General features: G+C 45.2%; 1 protein-coding gene across 1 annotated transcript; it reads left to right on the top strand.

Moving 5' to 3' along the window:
• Positions 1-892: 892 nt before the first annotated feature.
• On the top strand, positions 893-2,208 carry LOC147988140 (uncharacterized). The gene is made up of 3 exons (XM_087514836.1): positions 893-997; positions 1,096-1,560; positions 1,945-2,208. Exons 1-3 carry the CDS (start codon positions 893-895, stop codon positions 2,206-2,208), a joined length of 834 nt encoding a protein of 277 aa, XP_087370962.1.
• Positions 2,209-25,158: the final 22,950 nt, after the last annotated feature.

Here is a 25,158-nt window from a genome sequence, read left to right as displayed (position 1 = left end):
TTCCACGTGGGGACGTGGCGGTCGTGCACGCGGTCGTGCACCTCCTGTGGTTTGCCATCAATTGCTATCGGTCTCACAAGTGGGTCCCCTTGTCATCCACACAACCGAGCCACCACATGTACCACATTTTTCTTTCTCCCCGTCTCGATCACTCCACATCTTTCTTTCTCCCCTTCTTGACCAGCGCCGCCGCCATCGCCGCCATCTCTCGACGACCCCTCTCTTCGCTGCCGGTGCGCGGCCGCCGCCAACTCCAGCAAGTACGTGAGATCTCCCCTCTTCTTCCCTTCCCCAACCGCGTCTCCCTACGGAGGCGGATTTGAGCCGATTGGTTTGGACTGAAACTTAGTTTTTGGATTGGATCTTGATTTGGTTTCTATGGTTTGAGACCAAATCAATCAATTAGTTTGAGCCGCCACTACCACCTACTACTGCTTCAAATCCAAGAGCCGCTGTTGCTGGCCGGAGCTCGTCGGCTCTCTCGAGCTTTGACGCCATGTCTGATCTAGATTCATGACGTGCCCTCGCATATGGCTTTGTCCACGGTTTGAACCTTTGGATTCAATCCAAAAGTTGAAAACGGTTTGGACTGGGTTGGATGACGAGCATGTATAGTTCGGTTTGGTCTAGATTCTAAATGAAAATATCTAGATTGGTTTGGTTTTTATGTGTGCTGTGGATTGGACTGGTTTTAGTTTGGATGCCGAACTATTCCCAGGTTTAGGTGAGACGGGCATTGCCATTGTCATTGGCATTGCTTTATTACGTAGATGATAGAAAATAGATTGATTGGCCATTGCCAGTATAGGTTATCACTATGATTTATTATATGTATGATCTTTGTATTGTACTATGTACAATTCAACTTAGAGTTCAACACGTTCTGTGTAGAATGGAGGAAGCACAATGTGGACGCTGCAACTCACGGTGCCGGACCAGCCTTTCTACTGCCACGCTGTTCGACATCTACTTCCAGCCTTCTTTTGTTTTTGCAGCGGTAACAATTTATATGAACCTTCTGACAGTACATTCTTTTTGTTTTTTTGCTATTTCCACTAATGTATTGTGTTTGTTATTTGTTTTTATCTTACATAGATCGTACCATGCAATGTGAGATTGGCATTCAATGAGCTCGTCGCAGACACCGTGACCTTCGATGCTCTTGGGGGCCCATACACTATGCAGGTCGAGAAGGGGCGAAAGATAACCCAGATAGGAGGAGATGATTGGGATCGTTTCATCGCCCGCATGCGTCTTAGTGGGGGTGAATTGATCAGCTTCTCCTTCAGAAAAGATAGGCCCAGGATTTCTGTTATCTATCTAAATTTGATTCCAGATAGTGAGGATGAAGTTCATGAGGAGGAAGATGGTGCTGATTCAGATGATGACGATTCAGATGATGATGAGAACCCACTTGTTGAATACCTGTATGCCCAAGGACTCAGACTGGGCGACGAGGAAATCGGCATCCTCTGGGACATGCTTCCGCTACATGAAGACTACCTAGGGAAGCCATTCGTGACCCGCCTCACAAGGACGAATGTTAAACGGCATATCATGGTATGTTACTTAGTGTGGTAATTACATGATATACATGCTTAGTTAGTGTAGTAGTTCATATGATATGCATGTTGTAGTACTGTGATGAGAGGCCTAGTTTAGAATTCATTTAGTGAAGAATTCTATGACATGCATGTGGTGTAGTAATATGCGATGATATGCTTAGTGTATGCAGTAATCTAATGATATGCCTAATTACTGTAGTAATTTGATGCTTGGTGTATAGTGTACTGATGTGATGATATATATGCTCAGTGTTGAATCCAATGATATATGTGTCTTGAAGTGTATGCTTTGTTGATAATTGCACGTGACATGATCATATATCATGTCAACTGTTTTGCTATTTCCACTAATGTATATGATCATGTCAACTGTTTTCAGAAATTACCTAAGAGGTTACTTGATAGCTGTGGCATCGACCCGGACGAAGAAGGCATGGCTGCTGGACTACGCCTTACCAGAACAGGCTCCATCACCAGCTGTGCCTATGCAGTGGACACGGACGGTCGCACTATCTTGAGCAGGGCAGGGTGGAAGAAGTTCCTTCGTGCCAAGAATCTTCGGGTAGGACAGGCCATCCTACTCACTGTTGCGAACACCCGTCGCCATGACTTGAGGATGATGATCACCATCCACCTCATTTAGAACTGGGGTGGGCCATGTATCAATCTGAAATGAACTTGTTATGTTAGCTCTTGTTTGCGAGTACTTGTCGTGTATTACCGTACCTATATCTACTCATATCTAGGTACTATTGCTTGTGATGGATTGCAACTATTATTAACTAGTAACTAATGCTCTACTAGCTATGATTATTCCACTGTGTGATGTTTTATAGGCTGTAGTGTGACATGGTAACTGTTATATATGGTAGAGGCTTGTCTCTAAGACCTTGTACAATGCAAGGTGCTTAGGGATGTGCTTCCACTGTGTGATGTTTTGTACGTGCCAGGTTGTACTATGAAATGCTAACTGTTCTATATGGTAGTGGCTGGTCTCTAATTGGACCGACATGTTGAACTAGTATCAATGGTAGAGGCGTTTCATTATGCGCCACATCCAACAGTTCACATAATTAATTATCCAAAGATTAAGGTATGAAACCCTTGGTCATACATAGCAACATTTCGTTCCTAAAAATTAAGGTACTTCCACATTCAAACTAACCAATACTACAAATTCGAAGGAACTACTTAATACATTAACAGCACATAGGGAAGTAGCCCTGGTCCAATGGCTTGAGAAATGACGAACAAAAACTGAAAGAAGAAGGATCAACCAGTAGCAGCACCATCAGCCTCCCAGCCTCACAACTTCAGCCAGCCTGGTGAACTCCAGGTTTTTTCCTGCAAAATACACATGTGATGTTGGAGGCAAGAAAACAAATATGCCAGGGGTCTTGTCATGGCATCTAATCGCACGGAATGCTAGTACAAATGATGGAGAACAAAACATCCAACATGAGCAAATTCATAGGAGTTCTAGATCCATGGATACCATCAAGAAAAAATGCTCAGTTTTAATTCAGACACAAGACTAGGTGAAAACATGCATATTTCATATCAGCAACATTGATATGGCATCTTTGCAAGCTTGGGTCAGTGACTTGTCTTGTGTTTCATGGCATGACAATAATTTTAACAACAAATAGACATGAAATTGACCCAAACTCATGTACAAAGTTAGGCCATATGATGCATGGATTAATTCACACATAAATGACAAAATGCCAACTTTGTATAGAATTTGCAGTACTGAAATATTTCAGTGTGTACTGGTGTGTACTGAAACTGCAGTAGTGAAATAATTCAGTGTGCATCGGTGTGTACTGAAATTATAGTAACGAAATATTTCAGTGCCTACCGGTGTGTACCGAAATATTTCAGTGTCTACCACTACAACATTACAAATTTTGCCTAGGGCAGTACCGAAATTTTTCAATGCCTACCAGTGTGTACCGAAATATTTCAGTGTCCACCACTACAACATTACAAATTTTGCCTAGGGCAGTTCCGAAATATTTCAGTGCCTACCGGTGTGTACCGAAATATTTCAGTGTCTACCACTAGAACATTACTAATTTTTCCTAGGGTTCATATGATGCCTAGGGTTCACATACATCATAATCCGTCCTCCAAATCCATGTACTCAAATGTTCATGCAATTCATTGAGATTAAAATGCCATCTAGCATTCCCTCTCTGAGCTATTATGATCAGTATCACCATGATGTAAGCACGAGCAGTAGAAAGATGCGGAGTGGGGAAGCTTACTCTAAACATAGCTACCGCCGTTGTTCAAACGAGGAGAGCGGCGAGGGAAGCGTGGAGAACGGCGGGGAAGCAAGGTCGCGACCATTGTCCTCCTCATCTTGCGCTTCGAAGTCTCCGGTGACTCGATTGGAGGCTGCACAATCTGCAACGGCACCTCGTGCACGGTGGGTTCCTGATCCAGTGGATGCTCTACCCTAGATCTGAACGCCCACCACCTCCGCCTGGTCCACTCGCTGGACGAATTGGCCTGCTCCATCGCCCAGAGGAGGATCTCGATCTTCTGAATCGGTTGCGCGGGTTGGGGGAAAAGCTTTGCCCTCTCCTTCTTCGCCAAATTCTTGAGAGTGGCCATTGCCGCCCAGCTCATCTGCCTTGTGTTGTCAAACCAAGAACGGATCTCCCTCAACCTGGCCAACTTGACCTGGTCGCCGCCGGTGATCTGCACGAAGTCGGTGTTCTCGCCGCCGGCCATTAGCTCGATCTGCCGTGGAAGAGGGGGTGGGGATGGGTGGGGGGGTTGCCTGAGTGGAGCGAAGTTGCAGCGGCAAGAAGGAGGAGATGACTGCGGTGGACATGGAGGAGAGGGAGGAGATGGCCGCCGATGAGTAATTGTGGAATGTGTAGCACCATGGCGGTGGTTATTCATTCGACGAGAGGGGCGGCGCGTGCAAATTTTCCTAGGACTAAACTGCCCCTAAATTAAAACGCGTCCCCACCTTGTCACGAGTACCGGCCCCACTCGTTTTAGTACTTTCACGTACTTTCATCGGAGTACTACCCAGTACTTCGTATTTGTCTGCCGTTAGATCGACATCAACGAACGGTTCTAAAAAAGCCCAACCACTCTAAAACTTGTAGTACCTCAACTTTTAGGCTGCTATCAGCCATCCAATTATATACCCTACATAAACCACAATATAAAATAACAGTGGGCTTCACAAATTTGCAGGTATGAGAGCACGATGGACTTTAAGCTCGATAGGGTCCGTGGTGGTTTTGCTTTCATTAAGGCCATAAAAAGGTAATAACCAAAATCCCTTTTGCTCTTGTAACTTTTATCCCAGTCCATCTTCTTTTTCTATAACCTTTCTCTAGAAAACTAGGTAATGTTCATGATCGAATAGATAGTAACTAGAACATCACATTCTTATGCAGCCTGGTGATTGGATTTGACGACGGATTTGCAATAGTGGAAATGAATTAATTTGGCAGTAAAGATCATGATACCGTTGAAAGAAAAATAGTGGCTGAATAAAAGTGGTGCCATGGATGATATGGCAACAACGGGAAACTCAAGAAATTGGTGCAGAGTCTATGCATGATGTGTGTGCACTGGACTGTTATGCATCTCTATCAAAGACTTAATATTTTTGTTTCTACAAAAAATGCTACCTTTATTTGTACTGTACTACCAATCTGTGTTTTGTGCTTTGTGCTTTGTGCTTTGTGACGGTCATGACATTCCCTGTTAGCAGTGAGCTATAAGAGATGAAAAGCAAGCAGTGTTACTAGTAGACCATGTTTGATATGCGGCAATATTTTGTTGTAATCAAACATTATTTGCTATAAATAGGTCTGGTATTGTTGTTTGTTTCATAAAATAAATAAATGTATGGTGGACATTCCAAAATTCTGGCTACCTCCAAACACATGATCACTTTCTCGGTGAACACCAAATAAATTGGTAGCGCAGTGTCTGGCTACTATCCAAATGGACCCTTAATTTGACGGATGACTTTCTCCCTAAAATACATGTATACTTGGCGATAATCCTATTTATAAAGCTTCGAGTTGGTGATGAGTTCACATATGGGACCAATAACCTTTACCAATAAACAAATGCACCCTTAACCACATTGAGAATGGCAACTTTCCATGAACATATATAAACAAATGTGTTTGTACGCACATGTGAGACCAAAAACAAATAAACAATACACTATTATTCATATGAGACTAACACTTAGGCATAAATAACAAATACAGAAATGCAACTCCAACTCAATATATGTTCTTGTTTTTCTTTTTTTTTCAACCAAGTTATTTCAGTTTTATATCACAGAACAAGAGAGTAAACAAATTGAAATTCCAAAACGGCGATAGACCTTGTCCTCCTACCTGATCCACGACCTTGTGCAGTCAACTTACCAATGTCTATTCTCATATGTTTCAGTATTAAAAATGCCGTGTCTATGAAGGGCCATGGTCACTTAATGCCTGATGTGTGATCTTTTGTTCTATTTTTGTTATTTTTAACAGCGAACCATGAGTAAAGGCCACATGGCTGTTGGGGAACATTGCAGAAAACAAAAAATTTCCTACGGTTTCACCAAGATCCATCTATGAGTTCATCTAGCAACGAGTGATCGGATTGCATCTACATACCTTTGTAGATCACGCGCGGAAGCGTTCAAAGAACGGGGATGAGGAAGTCGTACTCGACGTGATCCAAATCACCGAAGATCCTAGCGCCGAACGGACGGCACCTCCGCGTTCAACACACGTACGGTCAGCATGACGTCTCCTCCTTTTTGATCCAGCAAGGGGGAAGGAGAGGTTGATGAAGATCCAGCAGCACGACGGCGTGGTGGTGGATGCAGGAGTCACCGCAGCAGGGCTTCGCCGTTCTACTGCGAGAGGGAGAGGTGTAGCAGGGGAGAGGGAGGCGCCAAGAGTCAAGGGTGCGGCTGCTCCTCCCTCCCCCCCCCTTTATATAGGCTCCCCTAGGGGGGCGCCGGCCCTAGGAGATGGGATCTCCTAGGGGGGGCGGCGGCCAAGGGGTGGAGTGCCCCCCAAGCCAGGTGGGGCGCCCCCCCACTAGTGCAGAACCGGGCAATAGCACCGGTTCGTAAGGCCCTTTAGTGCCGGTTCCATAACCGGCACTAAAGTGTGGTCACTAAAGCCCCCCCCCCCTTTAGTACCGGTTCAGCATGAACCGGTGCTAAAGGGAAACCACGTGGCACGAGCCAGCTCCGGGGGCCGGGAGCCCTTTAGTACCGGTTGGTAACACCAACCGGTACTAAAATGTTTGGGGGGGTTTTGGTTTTATGATTTCTTTTTCATTTAATTTTGTGTTTTCCATTTTAATTCTTTTTCGTTTGCTGGTATTTTACGATACTACACATTGTACACGTTATGCATATATATATATATATATATATATATATAAATAGAATTTCTAGTAGAACCAATCATATATATATCATCAATGTCTCACAAACCACCATATTAATTCACACATACACACATGTATAGCTATATACAATTTCTCCTACATATGCATGTTGCCTTCAGAGCCAGTGGCATTAGCCTAATTGGTGCCTTCGGAGCACGATGACAATTGGAAGTGGTTCATGACCTGGTCGATGGGGGCGGTAGCGGGTAATAGTATTCTCCCTTCGGATTTATGACCTGGTCGAGCAAAAATCCCGCTATTTCCTCTTGAAGTGCTTCTACGCGCTCCGTTTCTAGGAGCTTGTCCCGCACCTCTCTGAATTGTTAAGAAGGAGATCAATATGCATGTGTATTAGTTGTGTGACTAGATATCGATAATGGTGTAAAAATTGTGAATAGTGTTCTGACAAGCGTACCCATTCCTGTCTTTGAGATCTGCTCCTTTCGGACGCCATCATGCGAATGTTCTCGCAAACGCAGAATGCACACAGATCAGTCCCCTGTGCCTGCTTCAGGGCCTTTATTACGAGAATGGAATTTAATTTGATCAGATAATAATTAATCAAGCATGATAATTAAAGAGATGGCAGCTAGCTAGCTAGCTAGTACTACTTAATTACTTACCTTGGGTCGAAACCATTTCAGCTGTCGTTTCCATTCGCCTTCCGTGACGCTGATGAACCTTGCCCAAGCCCTGCCCGCCGACAAAGAAAATGAATAAAGGGGTTATTAAATAGTTCATATCATGAAATGACGAACTAAATAGGCCGAGATATATAGTTAATAATGATTGAAATTACCTGTTAACTATCCCAAACAAGATGTTATAGTCACTATTTTCTTTGAGTAGTGAGTCCAGTATTTGAACTGTTCCGGCGTCAACTTTAATGATACACAAGATCCAGTGAAATCTGCATGCACACACGTTTGCATGTCTTAATTAAGCGGGCATATGTAAGCAAAAACATGTAGCTAGCTAGTAGGCAAAAACAGAGAATTTGTAGTACAAGAAAGTGTGACTCACTGGAAGTTGTAAGGAAGTAGTATATCTTCATTGTATTTGAGACGCTTCAAGAACTCTAGCATGCTGTCCTCTACCTGCTTTTCATGATGCTTGTTTATTGTCCATGTTTATTCATTAACGGTGTTTGGGTCAATGAACCCAATGCCATAGCGTCCACCTTTTCTCATTTCATACATCTTCATCCTGCATAATACCACAGAAAAGAATATAGTGAGGATAATTACAGGTAATGATTGATCAAAAGGATCACTACAGCTAGCTTGAGACTTAAATTACAGAAAGAAATCACTTACAGACAATAGCAACTGACGATAGATTTGTCGAGTGCGTCTTGATTGTATAACTGAAACAGTTCAGAATACTCAACGGTCACAGGTTTCTCATGGTAGTAATGATCCTTCTTGACTTGCACCATGAGGGACTCTCGATCGGATCTCTTGGTAATGTCCATGTACCATTGATGTAATTCATACATTCTCGTTGGGAGCTTCTTGACCTCTTCTGGCTTGACCAAAGGTTGGCCCCGGGCATATTTCCGTTTTATTTCCTCCTCTGTAAGCACAGGCATGTCCTCGATCTCGAGGAGTTGTCCAACAGTGATTTTGAGAGTTTCAGCCTGCATTATATGCTCCTGGGTTATTACCACATCGCCCACCTCGGGAACGTAAACTGTTTGGCCACAATAATATTGGGCGCGCATACTGTCACGTGTTGTTGGCGGCACAACAAGCGGGGGGATCGATTGCGCCGCCTGTTCTCCCAGCTGGGCAACGGTTTTCCCGCATTTTTTGACAGCTGCTTGTTGTTTGCTCGAGCTCGAGCTCGCCTCCTTCTGTAGATGTTGTCGATGTAACTTCCTGATGTGGCGCTCATAGTCTGTGTCAACAGGCTTAGGAGCTGGTGGTTGAGCCATACGAATGAAGTGGTCAACTACTTCCACAGGCACTTTCTCCCTTGGCGGCGGTGGCGGTTTCGGTCCAAAATGGGCGTCGACTTCTGCCCGCACTATGGCATTGGTTTGCTCCTCGGTCCTGTCGTAAGCCCTCTCAGGAAGAGGAGTAGTGAGGTTTGGACCATATTTCTATCGCTTGCCTCCGCCTGTACTTCCTGTACTATGACCTCGACTCGTACCGCTATGCACCATAGCTGTGGGGTGTCTCTTCTGCGATTGCTGAGGCGGCGGAGACGGCTGACGGGGCTGAGTTGGACGAGGAGGAGTGGCCTGAAGCTGTGCCGGACTTGCAGTGGCCTGAGGTTGTGTCGGACTTGGAGGAGGAGTGGACGTCTGACGCTGTGTCGGACTTGGAGGAGGAGTGGCCTGACACTTTGCCGGACTTGGAGGAGGAGGAGTGGCCTCACGCGTTGGTGAACTTGGAGGAGCGGGAGTCTGTTGACTCGATGGCGGACTTCGATGAGGAGTCGGGTGACGCGGTGTCGGTGGCCTTCGAAAGATGATGCAATCCTTTCTCCATAGGATGATACGATGTTTGGCATCTCCGAGTGTGTGCTCCTCGTCACCTCCAGGAATGTCAAGCTCTAGCCCCAAATATTGGTCCACCACCTCATCAACCACGACACGAGCATAGCCTGCTGGAATCGGGTTGCAATGGAAGGTTGCATCGGGGGAATTTGTATAAGCAACACCGTCCGCCACCTTCAAGGATATGTTCTTAATTTTGAAGTGTAGCTCGCAGTTAGTGTTCTCCACGATATCATCCACGGGGTATCTATCCAGCATTGCGTCAAACGGGGCGGAACCCACGCTGCTTCTCGGCATGGATGGGGCGGTGGTATCCAATGCTGGATCTTTCGCTAGCTGCTGCAGCTGCTGAGACCCCCTTTGCTGGCTAAGTGAGTTGATCTGCTCCTGCTGCCGCTGGAATTTGATTGCCAAGTCCGCGTGCGCTGATTCTAGGCCTTGAAGGCGTTCATAGTCGAGCTTCCTCTGCTCCTCCTCCATCTTCCTCTTCTTCTCCTCCGCAATCTTCTTTCTCGCACGGGTTCTGTAGTCGGCGTTCCAGTCCGAAAACCCCTCATACCACGGAATAGCGCCCATGCCTCGTGTTCTTCCCGGGTGTTCAGGATTTCCTAGGGCACGCGTAAGCTCGTCGTTCTCTCTGTTGGGCTCGAACAACCCGGATCGAGCCTCTTCTATTGCAACAAGTAGCTTATCTTCGGCTCCGTCCAGACACGCCTTCTTGGAAACTTTGCCTGTCTTCGGGTCCAATTCCCCCCCATGCGCATAGAACCAAGTTCTGCACCTGGGGGGCCAGCTCAATGTTTCTGGAGTGACACTTGCATCCAGCATCTCTTTCTCAGACTTATCCCACTTAGGCATTCCCACCGCATAGCCACCTGGCCCCAGCTTATGGAACTTATCCTTTTTTGCGGCATTGGCCTTGTTTATTCTTGACCGTTCCTCAGATAATTCTGAATCCTTGAATTTCACGAAATCGTCCCAATGAGCACTTTGATTCTCTAGTGTTCCCTCGAATACTGGAGTCTTCCTTCCTCCCTTGACGTACTTGTCCCATTCACGATTCTTGTGGTTCTTGAATGCAACCGCCATCTTCCTAAGAGCAGCGTCCTTGACTTTCTGCACATCTGCTTCTGTGAAATGATCTGGTAGGGTGAAATGTTCCATGAGAGTATCCCAAAGCAGACTTTTTTGTCTGTCGTCGACAAAAGTAAGATCTGGACGTGGCTTTGCTGGCTTTCTCCATTCTTGAAGGGAGATCGGGAGTTGGTCGTTCACAAGAACTGCGCACTGACGAACGAACTTGTCCGCAATCTTCTTAGGCGCTAATAGTTCGCCATTATGTTTGATTGCCTCGATATTATACTTTACGCCCTCCTTCAACTTTTTGTTCGGGCCTCGTTTCGTCCTTTTGCCTGAAGATTTGCTCGATCCGGATGGCTGAAAGAAGAAAGATCGGTTCGTTAATATATCTTCAACTCATTTAAAACATGTGATGATCACCAGATGCCTGCTTATATAAATATATATACCTCTCCGGTGTTGTCATAATCGTAGTTCATGACTTCATCAATTCGGTCGTCGCGATCGAATATCATATCACCCTCTCCGGTGTTGTTTAGAAATTCGGAGCCGTCATAATCTTCTTCATTCTGATCATCATCTGGCCCGCGTATTATATCGAACATGGTATGTTCTCCCTCTCTGTTGGTATTGTCCACCATAGCTTTTATTTAACTATGCCAAAAGAAATATAAAACAATTTAGTATTCAAATTACATCGTCTCGAATAATAGATATAATCTCGAATACATCGTCTCGAATAATAGATATAACCTCGAATACATCGTCTCGAATAATAGATATAATCTCGAATACATTGTCTCGAATAATAGATATAATCTCGAATACATCGTCTCGAATAATATATAATCTCGAATACATCGTCTTGAATATTATATATCGAGTACATCACTGGCTAGGTAGCTAATAAAGATCGAATACTACAGAAGAATCTAGGACACTCGCGGTTCCTGCGGCGCGGGCGGTGGACACCCAAAGAGAAGGAACCCTCACAGGATCATAGCTGAAGTGAGATCCCTGAAGAAACTGCCAGGTATTGGAGAACCTGCCGCCCTCTAACGCAACCATGTAGCGATGGATGTGCTCGTCCTCCTCCTTGACACGGCGACGTACCACCTCCGGCGGGGCCGGCTCCCTTCGCGCCGAAACTGGCCCACGCGAACGCCACCAAATGAGATCAGGGTCGACGACGGGACCCGGGGCCGGGTTCCTCATCAAGCGGTGCGCCCCTCCAGGCAGCACCTCCCAGTGCCAGCCCGGCGGAGCCCAGTCCCGGACATGGGTCAGTCGGACGTCGTCGCGGACGGGTCGACGGCGAGGATGCGGGCCGGGCATCGTCGAGAATAAATACTAGTTATATGCCCGCAAAAAGTAACATTTTTTAATGATTGGATTTTGATAACTAAAATTTCTAACATTTCTATATAACTAACATTTCTATAACATTTCTAATATTTCTAGAACTAAAAAAAAAAGAAAAATTTCTAACTTTTTTATAACTATTTCTATAACTACAAAAACAGAAAAATTTCTAACAATTCTAACTTTTTTATAACTATTTCTATAACTAAAAACAGAAAAATTTCTAACAATTCTAACATTCCTAACTATTCTAACAATTCTAACATTTCTAACTATTTCTAAAAAACAGAAAAATTTCTGACAATTTCTAAAAAACAGAAAAATTTCTAACAATTCTAACTATTTTATAACTATTTCTATAACTAAAAAACAGAAAAATTTCTAACAATTCTAACATTTCTAACTATTCTAACAATTCTAACATTTCTAACTATTCTAACAATTCTAACATTTCTACTATTTCTAAAAAACAGAAAATTTTCTAACAATTTCTAAAAAACAGAAAAATTTCTAACTATTTGTATAACTAAAAAACAAAAAATGTATGTGTGTGTGCGCGCTCACCGGCGAGGCGAGAGGCAACGGGGGGCGGCGACGGGGACGGCGACGGGCGCGGCGACGACGAGGATGACGATGACGGGGACAGGGACGGGGCGGCGTTGACGGGGACGGGGACGTACGGGCCGGGGCGGCGACGACGACGGGGACGTACGGGGCGGCGATGACGGGGACGGGGACGACGCGGGACGGGGCGGCGGTGACGACGGGGACGACGGGGACGGGGACGACGGGGCGGCGACGACGGGGACGGGGCGGCGACGGGGGCGGCGACGAGGGATGGAGACGTACGGGGGGCGCGGCGGGCGACGGTGCAGAGGAGAAGAAGCAGATGAGAAACTGAAATTTTCGTAAGTGTTGTTTATATAGGAGGGGCCTTTAGTACCGGTTGGAGCCACCAACCGATACTAAAGGCCTGTTTTGGCCAGGCCAAGCGGTGGGAAGCGACCCCCTTTAGTACCGGGTGGTGGCTCCAACCGGTACTAAAGGCCCCCCCTTTAGTACCGGTTGGTTCCACGACCCGGTACTAAAGGGGGTGCGCTGGCGCAGGTGCGGTGCGGCAAGTTTAGTCCCACCTCGCTAGCCGAGGGGCGACCGCACTGGTTTATAAACCCCCGTGCGGTAGCTCTCTCGAGCTCCTCTCCAAAACAGGCCTACTGGGCTTACATGTTCTGTGCTGCCCTATAGGCCTACTGGGCCTTTGCGGGCCTGCATCCTGGCCCAACAACAGGTTGGGTTTCTAGTCGTATGCCGGCCGCTTTGGCCTAGTAGGCGGGCTTTTTTATTTTTTTTGCTTTATTTATTTTTGAGTTGTTTTTTTTGTGTATTTAGAGTTTCTTTGTGAATATTTTTGCTTTAGGTACAAAAAATTACAAACTTTCTGTTAGTGCTCGTAATTTTCAAATTTGAATAGTTTAAATTTTGAATTATTTGAAATTAGTGTGAATCACTAGTTTGTGAATAACTTAACTTTAAAAATCAGTAAAGGCATGAAAGAATTTGTTGGCACATAAAATTTCTTCGCATTTCAAATGCCAAAACACATAATTAATTACCCTAACTATTACAGAGATTCCCTTCTGGGTGTTAAACACAGAAGAAAGTGATGATAGTGAAGCCGATCACATCCCAGATCTTTGGGTGTGAAACTTTTTCTTCGCGTGTGTCCCTTTGCGCCGTAACCATGGAAAATCTTCATCATTTAACGGGATGCTCGGGTCAATATTCACTGTAAATGGAGCAATTTCATCAAACTTTTCATAATCTTCTGACTTGTCTGTCTTGTCATCCACTCCCATGATGTTTCTCTTCCCAGAAAGAACTATGTGCCGCTTTGGCTCATCGTACGATGCATTCGCTTCCTTATCTTTTCTTTTTCTTGACTTGGTAGACATGTCCTTCACATAGAAAACCTGTGCCACATCATTGGCTAGGACGAATGGTTCGTCTGCATACGCAAGATTGTTGAGATCCACTGTTGTCATTCCGTACTGCGGGTCTTCCGTTACCCCGCCTCGTGTCATATTGACCCATTTGCACCGAAACAAAGGGACCTTCAAACCACGTCGATAGTCAAGTTCCCATATGTATTGTATATAATCATAATATGTTTCCTTTCCCGTCTTGGTTTCTGCATCAAAGCGGACACCACTGTTTTGGTTGGTGCTCTTCTTATCTTGGGCAATCGTGTAAAATGTATTACCATTTATCTCGTACCCTTTGAAAGTCATTATATTCGAAGATGGTAACTGGGACAGCAAGTACAGGTCATCTTCAATAGAGGTGTCATGCATGGTACGTGTCTGCAACCAGCTGGCAAAACTCCTGGTTTGTTCACGTGTAATCCAGTCATCAGACCGCTCCGGGTGTTTGGAGCGTAGCAAATTCTTGTGTTCATCCATATACGGAGCCACCAAGGCGGAATTCTGTAGAACTGTGTAGTGTGCTTCAGTGAGAGAATGTCCGTCCATACATATTATTTGTTCCCCTCCTAGCGTGCCTTTTCCATCCAGTCTGCCCTTATGCCGCGATTCAGGAACACCAATCGGCTTAAGGTCAGGAATAAAGTCAATATAAAACTCAATGACCTCCTCATTTTGATGGCCCTTGGAGATGCTTCCTTCTGGCCTAGCACGGTTATGAACATATTTCTTTAAGACTCCCATGAACCTCTCAAAGGGGAACATATTGTGTAGAAATACAGGACCCAAAACGTTAATCTCTTCGCATAGGTGAACTAGGACGTGCGTCATGATGTTGAAGAAGGATGGTGGGAACACCAACTCGAAACTGACAAGACATTGCACCAAATCATTCTCTAACCTTGGTATGATTTCTGGATCGATTACCTTCTGAGAGATTGCATTGAGAAATGCACATAGCTTCACAATGGCTAATCGAACGTTTTCCGGCAGAAGCCCCCTCAATGCAACCGGAAGCAGTTGCATCATAATCACGTGGCAGTCATGAGACTTTAGGTTCTGGAATTTTTTTCTCTGCCATGTTCATTATTCCCTTTATATTCGACGAGAAGCCAGACGGTACCTTAATACTGAGCAGGCATACAAAGAAGATTTCCTTCTCTTCTTTGGTAAGAGCGTAGCTTGCATGACCCTAATGTATGCTATCTTTTCCGTGCATACGTTGTTGGTCCTCTCGTGCCTCAGGTGTATCTTTTGTCTTCCCATACACGCCCAAGAAGCCAAGCAGGGTCACACAAATATTCTTCGTCACGTGCATCACGTCGATTGCAGAGCGGACCTCTAGGTCTTTCCAATAGGGCAGGTCCCAAAATATAGATTTCTTCTTCCACATGGGTGCGCGTCCGTCAGCGTCATTCGGAACAGGTTGTCCACCAGGACCCTTTCCAAAGACCACCTTCAAATCCTTGACCATATCATGTACATCAGCACCAGTACGGTGGCGAGGCTTCGTCCGGTGATCCGCCTCACCTTTGAAATGCTTGCCTTTCTTACTTACGGGATGCCTGCTCGGAAGAAATCGACGATGTCCCAGGTACACATTCTTCTTACAATTAGCCAAATATATACTGCCGGTATCGTCCAAACAGTGCGTGCATGCGCGGTATCCCTTGTTTGTCTGTCCTGAAAGGTTACTGAGAGCAGGCCAATCATTGATGGTCACGAACAGCAACACCTTTAGGTCAAATTCTTCCCCCATGTGCTCATCCCACGCACGTACACCTGTTCCATTCCACAGTTGTAAGAGTTCTTCAACTAATGGCCTTAGGTACACATCAATGTCGTTGCCGGGTTGCTTAGGGCCTTGGATGAGCACTGGCATCATAATGAACTTCCGCTTCATGCACAACCAAGGAGGAAGGTTATACAAACATAGAGTCACAGGCCAGGTGCTATGGTTGCTGCTCTGCTCCCCAAAAGGATTAATGCCATCTGCGCTTAGACCAAACCATACGCTCCTTGCGTCATCTGCAAACTCCTTCCCGTACTTTCTTTCAATTTTTCTCCACTGCGACCCGTCAGCGGGTACTCTCAACTTTCCGTCTTTCTTACGGTCTTCTCTGTGCCATCGCATCACCTTGGCATGCTCTTTGTTTTGGAACAAACGTTTCAACCGTGGTATTATAGGAGCATACCGCATCACCTTGGCAGGAATCTTCTTCCTGGGGCGCTCGCCCTCGACATCACCAGGGTCATCGCGGCTGATCTTATAGCGCAATGCACCACATACCGGGCAAGCGTTCAAATCCTCGTACTCACCGCGGTAGAGGGCAATCATTAGGGCATGCATGTATATTCTGCACCTCTAACCCTAGAGGGCAGACAGCCTTCTTTGCTTCGTACATACTCTCGGGCAATTCGTTGTCCTTTGGAAGCATATCCTTTATCATTACCAGCAACTTTCCAAATCCCTTGTCAGATACACCATTCTCTGCCTTCCATTGCAGCAATTCCAGTGTGGTGCCCAGCTTTTTCTTGTCACCTACGCAATTCGGGTACAACAATTTTTTGTGATCCTCTAACATGCGCTGCAACTTCTTCTTCTCCAAATCACTTGCACAGTTTCTCTTTGCATCGGCAATGGCCCGACCTAGATCATCAACGGGCTCATCTGATGCCTCTTCTTCAGCTTCTTCCCGCATTGCCGGCTCAGCTTCTTCCCGCATTACCGGCTCAGCTTCTTCCCCCATTGTTGTATCATCGTATTCAGGGAACCCATGGCCAGGATAGCTGTCGTCGTCCTCTTCTTCTTCATTGTCTTCCATCATAACCCCTCTTTCTCCGTGCTTGGTCCAAACATTATAGTGGGGCATGAAACCGGACTTAAACAGGTGGACGTGAATGGTTCTTGACGTAGAGTAATTGTGACCATTCTTACAGCGAGCACATGGACAAGGCATAAAACCATCCGCCCGCTTGTTTGCCTCAGCCGCAAGCAGAAAAGTATGCACGCCCTCAACAAACTAGGGAGAGCATCGGTCATCGTACATCCATTGCCAGCTCATCTTCATTACACAACACCGAATAGACCAAATTAATACAAGTTCATACATAAAGTTCATACAACACTTAAATGCAACAAACAAATAACTCTCTAGCTAAAGCATTTAAATGCAACAACAAATACGATCAAGATCGCAACTAAGGTAACAATGGATCCAACAGCATAATGATACCAAGCATCACTATCGATGGCATATTTTCTAATCTTTCTAATCTTCAAGCGCATTTTCTCCATCTTGATCTTGTGATCATCGACGACATCGGCAACATGCAACTCCAATTCCATCTTCTCCCCCTCAATTCTTTTCAATTTTTCTTTCAAGTACTCGTTTTCTCTTTCAACTAAATTTAACCTCTCGGCAATAGGGTCCGTTGGAATTTCCGGTTCACATACCTCCTAGAAAAAATTTCTATGTCAACTTGATGGGCATAATTTGTCATAAACACGAAATGCAACTAGTTTTAAAAGAGAATATATATATACCACATCCGAATCATAACAAGGACGAGGGCCGACGGGGACGGATATCAAAACCATGGCACTATATGTATAACAAACAACGTACGGGTAAGATAATTATACGAGTAACTATATATCTAAATCACACAAACATCAATTTTTATATAAAATTTCATGAAAAAGAGGCTCACCACAAGGTGGTGCCGGCGACGGGACGGTGCGGGCGATCGACGGTGGTTACGCGGAGATTTAGAAGGCACTAAGTAAACCACACCTACATATGCAAACTAAGTGTTATTTTTGACCTCAAATTGCATATAAATCAAATACTAGCACATATATATATATATCCTCCCAAATTACTAAACTCACAAATTAATCACTATATAAAGCATTGCAAGAGCTATAATCTAGCAATGAGAGATGAAAGGACAAAGTTGCTAACCTTTGTGATCATTTGAATGGATGGGGGCCTTCAAATCTTGACAAATTTTGGGCAAAATGTGTGATGAGCTCGAGAGGAAGAGGGGAAGAACAGAGAGGAGAGGGGAAAGGGGAAGAACAGAGCGAGCTCGGGTGTGAAGGGCTTATGTAGGACGACCTTTAGTACCGGTTCGTGCCACGAACCGGTACTAAAGGGGCTGGAGGGCCCCAGTCTGACAACATCCTGCCACCACTCTCATTAGTACCGGTTCGTGGCACGAACCGGTACTAATGAAAGTGGCCCGGCTAGCCGTTGGAACCGGCACTAATGTATACATTAGTGCCGACTCAAATACAAACCGGCACTAATGTGCTTCACGTTTGACCCTTTTTCTACTAGTGCCCCACCCTAGGGTTCCCAACCCTAGGCGCATGGGGTGGGCCAAAGGGGGCGCACCAGCCCACTATGGGCTGGTTCCCCTCCCCACTTCAGCCCATGGGGCCCTCCGGGATGGGTGGCCCCACCCGGTGGACCCCCGGGACCCTTCCGGTGGTCCCGGTACAATACGGGTGACCCCCAAAACTCTCCCGATGGCCGAAACTGCACTTCCTATATATAGTTCTTCACCTCCGGACCATTCCGGAACTCCTCGTGACGTCCGGGATCTCATCCAGGACTCCGAACAACTTTCGGGTTACTGCATATTCATATCTCTACAACCCTAGCGTCACCAAACCTTAAGTGTGTAGACCCTGCGGGTTCGGGAGACATGTAGACATGACTGAGATGGCTCTCCAGTCAATAACCAACAGCGGGATCTGGATACCCATGTTGGCTCCCACATGCTCCTCAATGATCTCATCGGATGAACCATGATGTCAAGGATTCAAGCAACCCCGTATACAATTCCCTTTGTCAATCGGTACGTTACTTGCCCGAGATTCGATCATCGGTATCCCAATACCTCGTTCAATCTCGTTACCGGCAAGTCACTTTACTCGTACCGTAATGCATGATCCCGTGACCAGACACTTGGTCACTTTGAGCTCATTATGATGATGCATTACCGAGTGGGCCCAAAGATACCTCTCCGTCATACGGAGTGACAAATCCCAGTCTTGATCCGTGTCAACCCAACAGACACTTTTGGAGATACCCGTAGTATACCTTTATAGTCACCCAGTTACGTTGTGACATTTGGTACACCCAAAGCACTCCTACGGTATCCGGGAGTTACACGATCTCATGGTCTAAGGAAAAGATACTTGACATTGGAAAAACTCTAGCAAACGAACTATACGATCTTTGTGCTATGTTTAGGATTGGGTCTTGTCCATCACATCATTCTCCTAATGATGTGATCTCGTTATCAATGACATCCAATGTCCATAGTCAGGAAACCATGACTATCTATTGATCAACGAGCTAGTCAACTAGAGGCTTACTAGGGACATGTTGGTGTCTATGTATTCACACATGTATTACGATTTCCAGATAACACAATTATAGCATGAATAAAAGACAATTATCATGAACAAGGAAATATAATAATAATCCTTTTATTATTGCCTCTAGGGCATATTTCCAACAGTCTCCCACTTGCACTAGAGTCAATAATCTAGTTACATTGTGATGAATCGAACACCCATAGAGTTCTGGTGTTGATCATGTTTTGCCCTAGGGAGAGGTTTAGTCAACGGATCTACGACATTCAGGTCTGTATGTACTTTACAAATATCTATGTCTCCATCTTGAACATTTTCACGAATGGAGTTGAAGCGACGCTTGATGTGCCTGGTCTTCTTGTGAAACCTGGGCTCCTTGGCAAGTGCAATAGCTCCAGTGTTGTCACAGAAGAGTTTGATCGGCCCCGACGCATTGGGTATGACTCCTAGGTCGGTGATGAACTCCTTCACCCAAATTGCTTCATGCGCTGCCTCCGAGGCCGCCATGTACTCCGCTTCACATGTAGATCCCGCCACGACGCTCTGCTTGCAGCTGCACCAGCTTACTGCTCCACCATTCAACATATACACGTATCCGGTTTGTGACTTAGAGTCATCCAGATCTGTGTCGAAGCTAGCATCGACGTAACCCTTTACGACGAGCTCTTCGTCACCTCCATAAACGAGAAACATGTCCTTAGTCCTTTTCAGGTACTTCAGGATATTCTTGACCGCTGTCCAGTGTTCCTTGCCGGGATTACTTTGGTACCTACCTACCAAACTTACGGCAAGGTTTACATCAGGTCTGGTACACAGCATGGCATACATAATAGACCCTATGGCTGAGGCATAGGGGATGACACTCATCTCTTCTATATCTTCTGCCATGGTCGGACATTGAGCTGAGCTCAATTTCACACCTTGCAACACAGGCAAGAACCCCTTCTTAGACTGACCCATATTGAACTTCTTCAATATCTTATCAAGGTATGTGCTTTGTGAAAGACCTATGAGGCGTCTTGATCTATCTCTATAGATCTTGATGCCTAATATATAAGCAGCTTCTCCAAGGTCCTTCATTGAAAAACTCTTATTCAAGTAGGCCTTAATGCTGACCAAAAGTTCTATATCATTTCCCATCAAAAGTATGTCATCTACATATAATATGAGAAATGCTACAGAGCTCCCACTCACTTTCTTGTAAACGCAGGCTTCTCCATAAGTCTGCATAAACCCAAACGCTTTGATCATCTCATCAAAGCGAATGTTCCAACTCCGAGATGCTTGCACCAGCCCATAAATCGAGTGTTGGAGCTTGCACACCTTGTCAGCATTCTTAGGATCGACAAAACCTTCCGGCTGCATCATATACAATTCTTCCTTAAGGAAACCATTAAGGAATTCCGTTTTGATGTCCATTTGCCATATCTCATAATCATAGAATGCGGCAATTGCTAACATGATTCGGACGGACTTCAGCTTCGCTACGGGTGAGAAAGTCTCATCGTAGTCAACCCCTTGAAGTTGTCGATAACCCTTAGCGACAAGCCGAGCTTTATAGATGGTCACATTTCCATCCGCGTCTGTCTTCTTCTTAAAGATCCATTTATTTTCTATGGCTCGCCGCTCAACGGGCAAGTCAGTCAAAGTCCATACTTCATTTTCATACATGGATCCTATCTCGGATTTCATGGCTTCCAGCCATTTGTCGGAATCCGGGCCCGCCATCGCTTCTTCATAGTTTGAAGGTTCACCGTTGTCTAACAACATGATTTCCAAGACAGGGTTGCCGTACCACTCTGGTGCGAAACGTGTCCTTGTGGACCTATGAAGTTCAGTAGCAACTTGATCTGAAGTTTCATGATCATCATCATTAACTTCCTCTCTAGTCGGTGCAGGCACCTCAGGAACATTTTCTTGAGTTGCGCCATTTTCCGGTTCAAGAGGTAATACTTCATCAAGTTCTACTTTCCTCCCACTTACTTCTTTCGAGAGACTCCTTCTCTAGAAAGGATCCATTCTTGGCAACAAAGATCTTGCTTTCGGATCTGAGGTAGAAGGTATACCCAATAGTTTCTTTAGGGTATCCTATGAAGACGCATTTTTTTGACTTGGGTTCGAGCTTTTCAGGTTGAAGTTTCTTGACATAAGCATCGCATCCCCAAACTTTTAGAAATGACAGCTTAGGTTTCTTCCCAAACCATAATTCATACGGTGTCGTCTCAACGGATTTCGACGGAGCCCTATTTGAAGTGAATGCGGCAGTCTCTAAAGCATAGCCCCAAAATGATAGCGGTAAATCGGTAAGAGACATCATAGATTGCACCATATCTAATAGAGTGCGATTACGACGTTCGGACACACCATTATGCTGAGGTGTTCCAGGCGGCGTCAGTTGTGAAACTATTCCACATTTTCTTAAGTGTGTGCCAAACTCGTGACTCAAGTATTCTCCTCCACGATCTGATCGCAAGAACTTGATTTTCCAGTCACGTTGATTCTCAACCTCACTCTGAAATTCCTTGAACTTTTCAAAGGTCTCAGACTTGTGTTTCATTAAATAGACATACCCATATCTACTCAAGTCATCAGTGAGGGTGAGAACATAACGATAGCCACCGCAAGCCTCAACACTCATTGGACCGCACACATCAGTATGTATGATTTCCAATAAGTTGGTTGCTCGCTCCATTGTTCCTGAGAATGGAGTCTTGGTCATTTTAACCATGAGGCATGGTTCGCACGTGTCAAATGATTCATAATCAAGAGACTCTAAAAGTCCATCTGCATGGAGCTTCTTCATGCGTTTGACACCTATGTGACCAAGGCGGCAGTGCCACAAGTATGTGGGACTATCATTATCAACCTTATATCTTTTGGTATTCACACTATGAATATGTGTAGCATTACGCTCGAGATTCATTAAGAATAAACCATTCACCATCGGAGCATGACCATAAAACATATCTCTCATATAAATAGAACAACCATTATTCTCGGATTTAAATGAGTAGCCATCTCGAATTAAACGAGATCCTGATACAATGTTCATGCTCAAAGCTGGCACTAAATAACAATTATTGAGGTTTAAAACTAATCCCGTAGGTAAATGTAGAGGTAGCGTGCCGACGGCGATCACATCGACCTTGGAACCATTCCCGACGCGCATCGTCACCTCGTCCTTCGCCAGTCTCCGCTTATTCCACAGCTCCTGCTTTGAGTTACAAATGTGAGCAACCGCACCGGTATCAAATACCCAGGAGCTACTACGAGTACTGGTAAGGTACACATCAATTACATGTATATCACATATACCTTTCGTGATGCTGGCCTTCTTGTCCGCTAAGTATTTGGGGTAGTTCCGCTTCCAGTGACCACTTCCCTTGCAATAAAAACACTCAATCTCGGGCTTGGGTCCATTCTTTGGCTTCTTCCCGGCAGCTTGCTTACCGGGCGCGGCAACTCCCTTGCCATCCTTCTTGAAGTTCTTCTTACCCTTTCCCTTCTTGAACTTAGTGGTTTTATTCACCATCAACACTTGATGTTCCTTTTTGACTTCTACCTCTGCTGATTTCAGCATTGCAAATACTTCAGGAATGGTCTTTTCCATCCCCTGCATATTGAAGTTCATCACAAAGCTCTTGTAGCTCGGTGGAAGCGACTGAAGGATTCTGTCAATGACCGCGTCATCCGGGAGATTAACTCCCAGCTGAGTCAAGCGGTTATGTAACCCAGACATAGTGAGTATGTGCTCACTGACAGAACTGTTTTCCTCCATCTTACAGCTGAAGAACTTGTCGGAGACTTCATATCTCTCGACCCGGGCATGAGCTTGAAAAACCATTTTCAGCTCTTCGAACATCTCATATGCTCTGTGTCTCTCAAAACGCTTTTGGAGCCCCGGCTCTAAGCTGTAAAGCATGCCGCACTGAACGAGGGAGTAATCATCGGTACGTGTCTGCCAAGCGTTCATAACGTCTTGTTCTGCAGGGAGAGCAGTTGCTTCACCTAGCGGTGCTTGTAGGACATAATCTTTCTTGGCAGCTATGAGGATGATTCTCAGGTTCCGGACCCAGTCCGTATAGTTGCTGCCATCGTCTTTCCGCTTGGTTTTCTCTAGGAACGCGTTGAAGTTGAGGACAACGTTGGCCATTTGATCTACAATACATGTTGTAAAGATTTTAGACTAAGTTCATGATAATTAAGTTCATCTAATCAAATTATTCAATGAGCTCCCACTTAGATAGACATCCCTCCAGTTATCTAAGTATAACATGATCCGAGTTAACTAGGCCGTGTCCGATCATCACGTGAGACGGACTAGTCAACATTGGTGAACATCTTCATGTTGATCGTATCTTCTATAGACTCATGCTCGACCTTTCGGTCTTCTGTGTTCCGAGGACATGTCTGTACATGCTAGGCTCGTCAAGTCAACCTAAGTGTTTGCATGTGTAAATCTGTCTTACACCCGTTGTATGTGAACGTTGGAATCTATCACACCCGATCATCACGTGGTGCTTTGAAACAACGAACTGTCGCAACGGTGCACAGTTAGGGGGAACACTTTCTTGAAATTATTATGAGGGATCATCTTATTTACTACCGTCGTTCTAAGTAAACAAGATGCAAAAACATGATAAACATCACATGCAATCAAATAATAATAGTGACATGATATGGCCAATATCACATAGCTCTTTTGATCTCCATCTTGGGGCTCCATGATCATCTTGTCACCGGCATGACACCATGATCTCCATCATCATGATCTCCATCATCGTGTCTCCATGAAGTTGCTCACCAACTATTACTTCTACTACTATGGCTAACACGTTTAGCAATAAAGTAAAGTAATTTACATGGCGTTTCTCAATGACACGCAGGTCATACAAAAAATAAAGATAACTCCTATGGCTCCTGTCGGTTGTCATACTCATCGACATGCAAGTCGTGATTCCTATTACAATAGCATGAACATCTCATACATCACATATATATCATTCATCATTCATCACAACTTTGGCCATATCACATCACAAAACACTTGCTGCAAAAACAAGTTAGACGTCCTCTAATTGTTGTTGCAAGTTTTTTACGTGGCTGCAATAGGGTTCTAGCAAGAAGGTTTTCTTACCTACGTGAAAGCCACAACGTGATTTGTCAACTTCTATTCACCCTTCATAAGGACCCTTTTCATCGAATCCGCTCCAACTAAAGTGGGAGAGACAGACACCCGCCAGCCACCTTATGCAACTGGTGCATGTCAGTCGGTGGAACCGGTCTCACGTAAGCGTACGTGTAAGGTTGGTCCGGGCCGCTTCATCCCACAATACCGCTGAAGCAAAATAAGATTAGTAGTGGCAAGAAAGTTGACAACATCTACGCCCACAACAAATTGTGTTCTACTCATGCAAAAAGAACTACGCATAGACCTAGCTCATGATGCCACTGTTGGGGAACGTTGCAGAAAACAAAAAAATTCCTACGGTTTCACCAAGATCCATCTATGAGTTCATCTAGCAACGAGTGATCGGATTGCATCTACATACCTTTGTAGATCACGCGCGGAAGCGTACAAAGAACGGGGATGAGGAAGTCGTACTTGACGTGATCCAAATCACCGAAGATCCTAGCGCCGAACGGATGGCACCTCCGCGTTCAACACACGTATGGTCAGCGTGACGTCTCCTCCTTCTTGATCCAGCAAGGGGGAAGGAGAGGTTGATGAAGGTGTAGCAGGGGAGAGGGAGGCGCCAAGAGTCAAGGGTGCGGTTGCCCCTCCCTCCCCCCCCCCCTTTATATAAGCTCCCCTAGGGGGGCGCCGGCCAA

This window comes from Triticum urartu, chromosome 1A, assembly GCF_056163025.1.
Source record: "Triticum urartu cultivar PI428250 chromosome 1A, HENAU_Tu73, whole genome shotgun sequence".
NCBI lineage: Eukaryota > Viridiplantae > Streptophyta > Magnoliopsida > Poales > Poaceae > Triticum > Triticum urartu.
The sequence above is the reverse complement of the archived record's forward strand: the minus strand, read 5'-3'. Positions and strand labels throughout refer to the sequence as shown.

Excerpts from the sequence above, each read along its gene's own strand:
- LOC147988140 (XM_087514836.1), top strand. The coding sequence starts at position 893 with ATGGAGGAAGCACAATGTGGACGCTGCAACTCACGGTGCCGGACCAGC. Across the intron at positions 998-1,095 it reads CTTCTTTTGTTTTTGCAGCG|ATCGTACCATGCAATGTGAG; the intron begins GTAACAATTTAT and ends TATCTTACATAG. Across the intron at positions 1,561-1,944 it reads ATGTTAAACGGCATATCATG|AAATTACCTAAGAGGTTACT; the intron begins GTATGTTACTTA and ends AACTGTTTTCAG.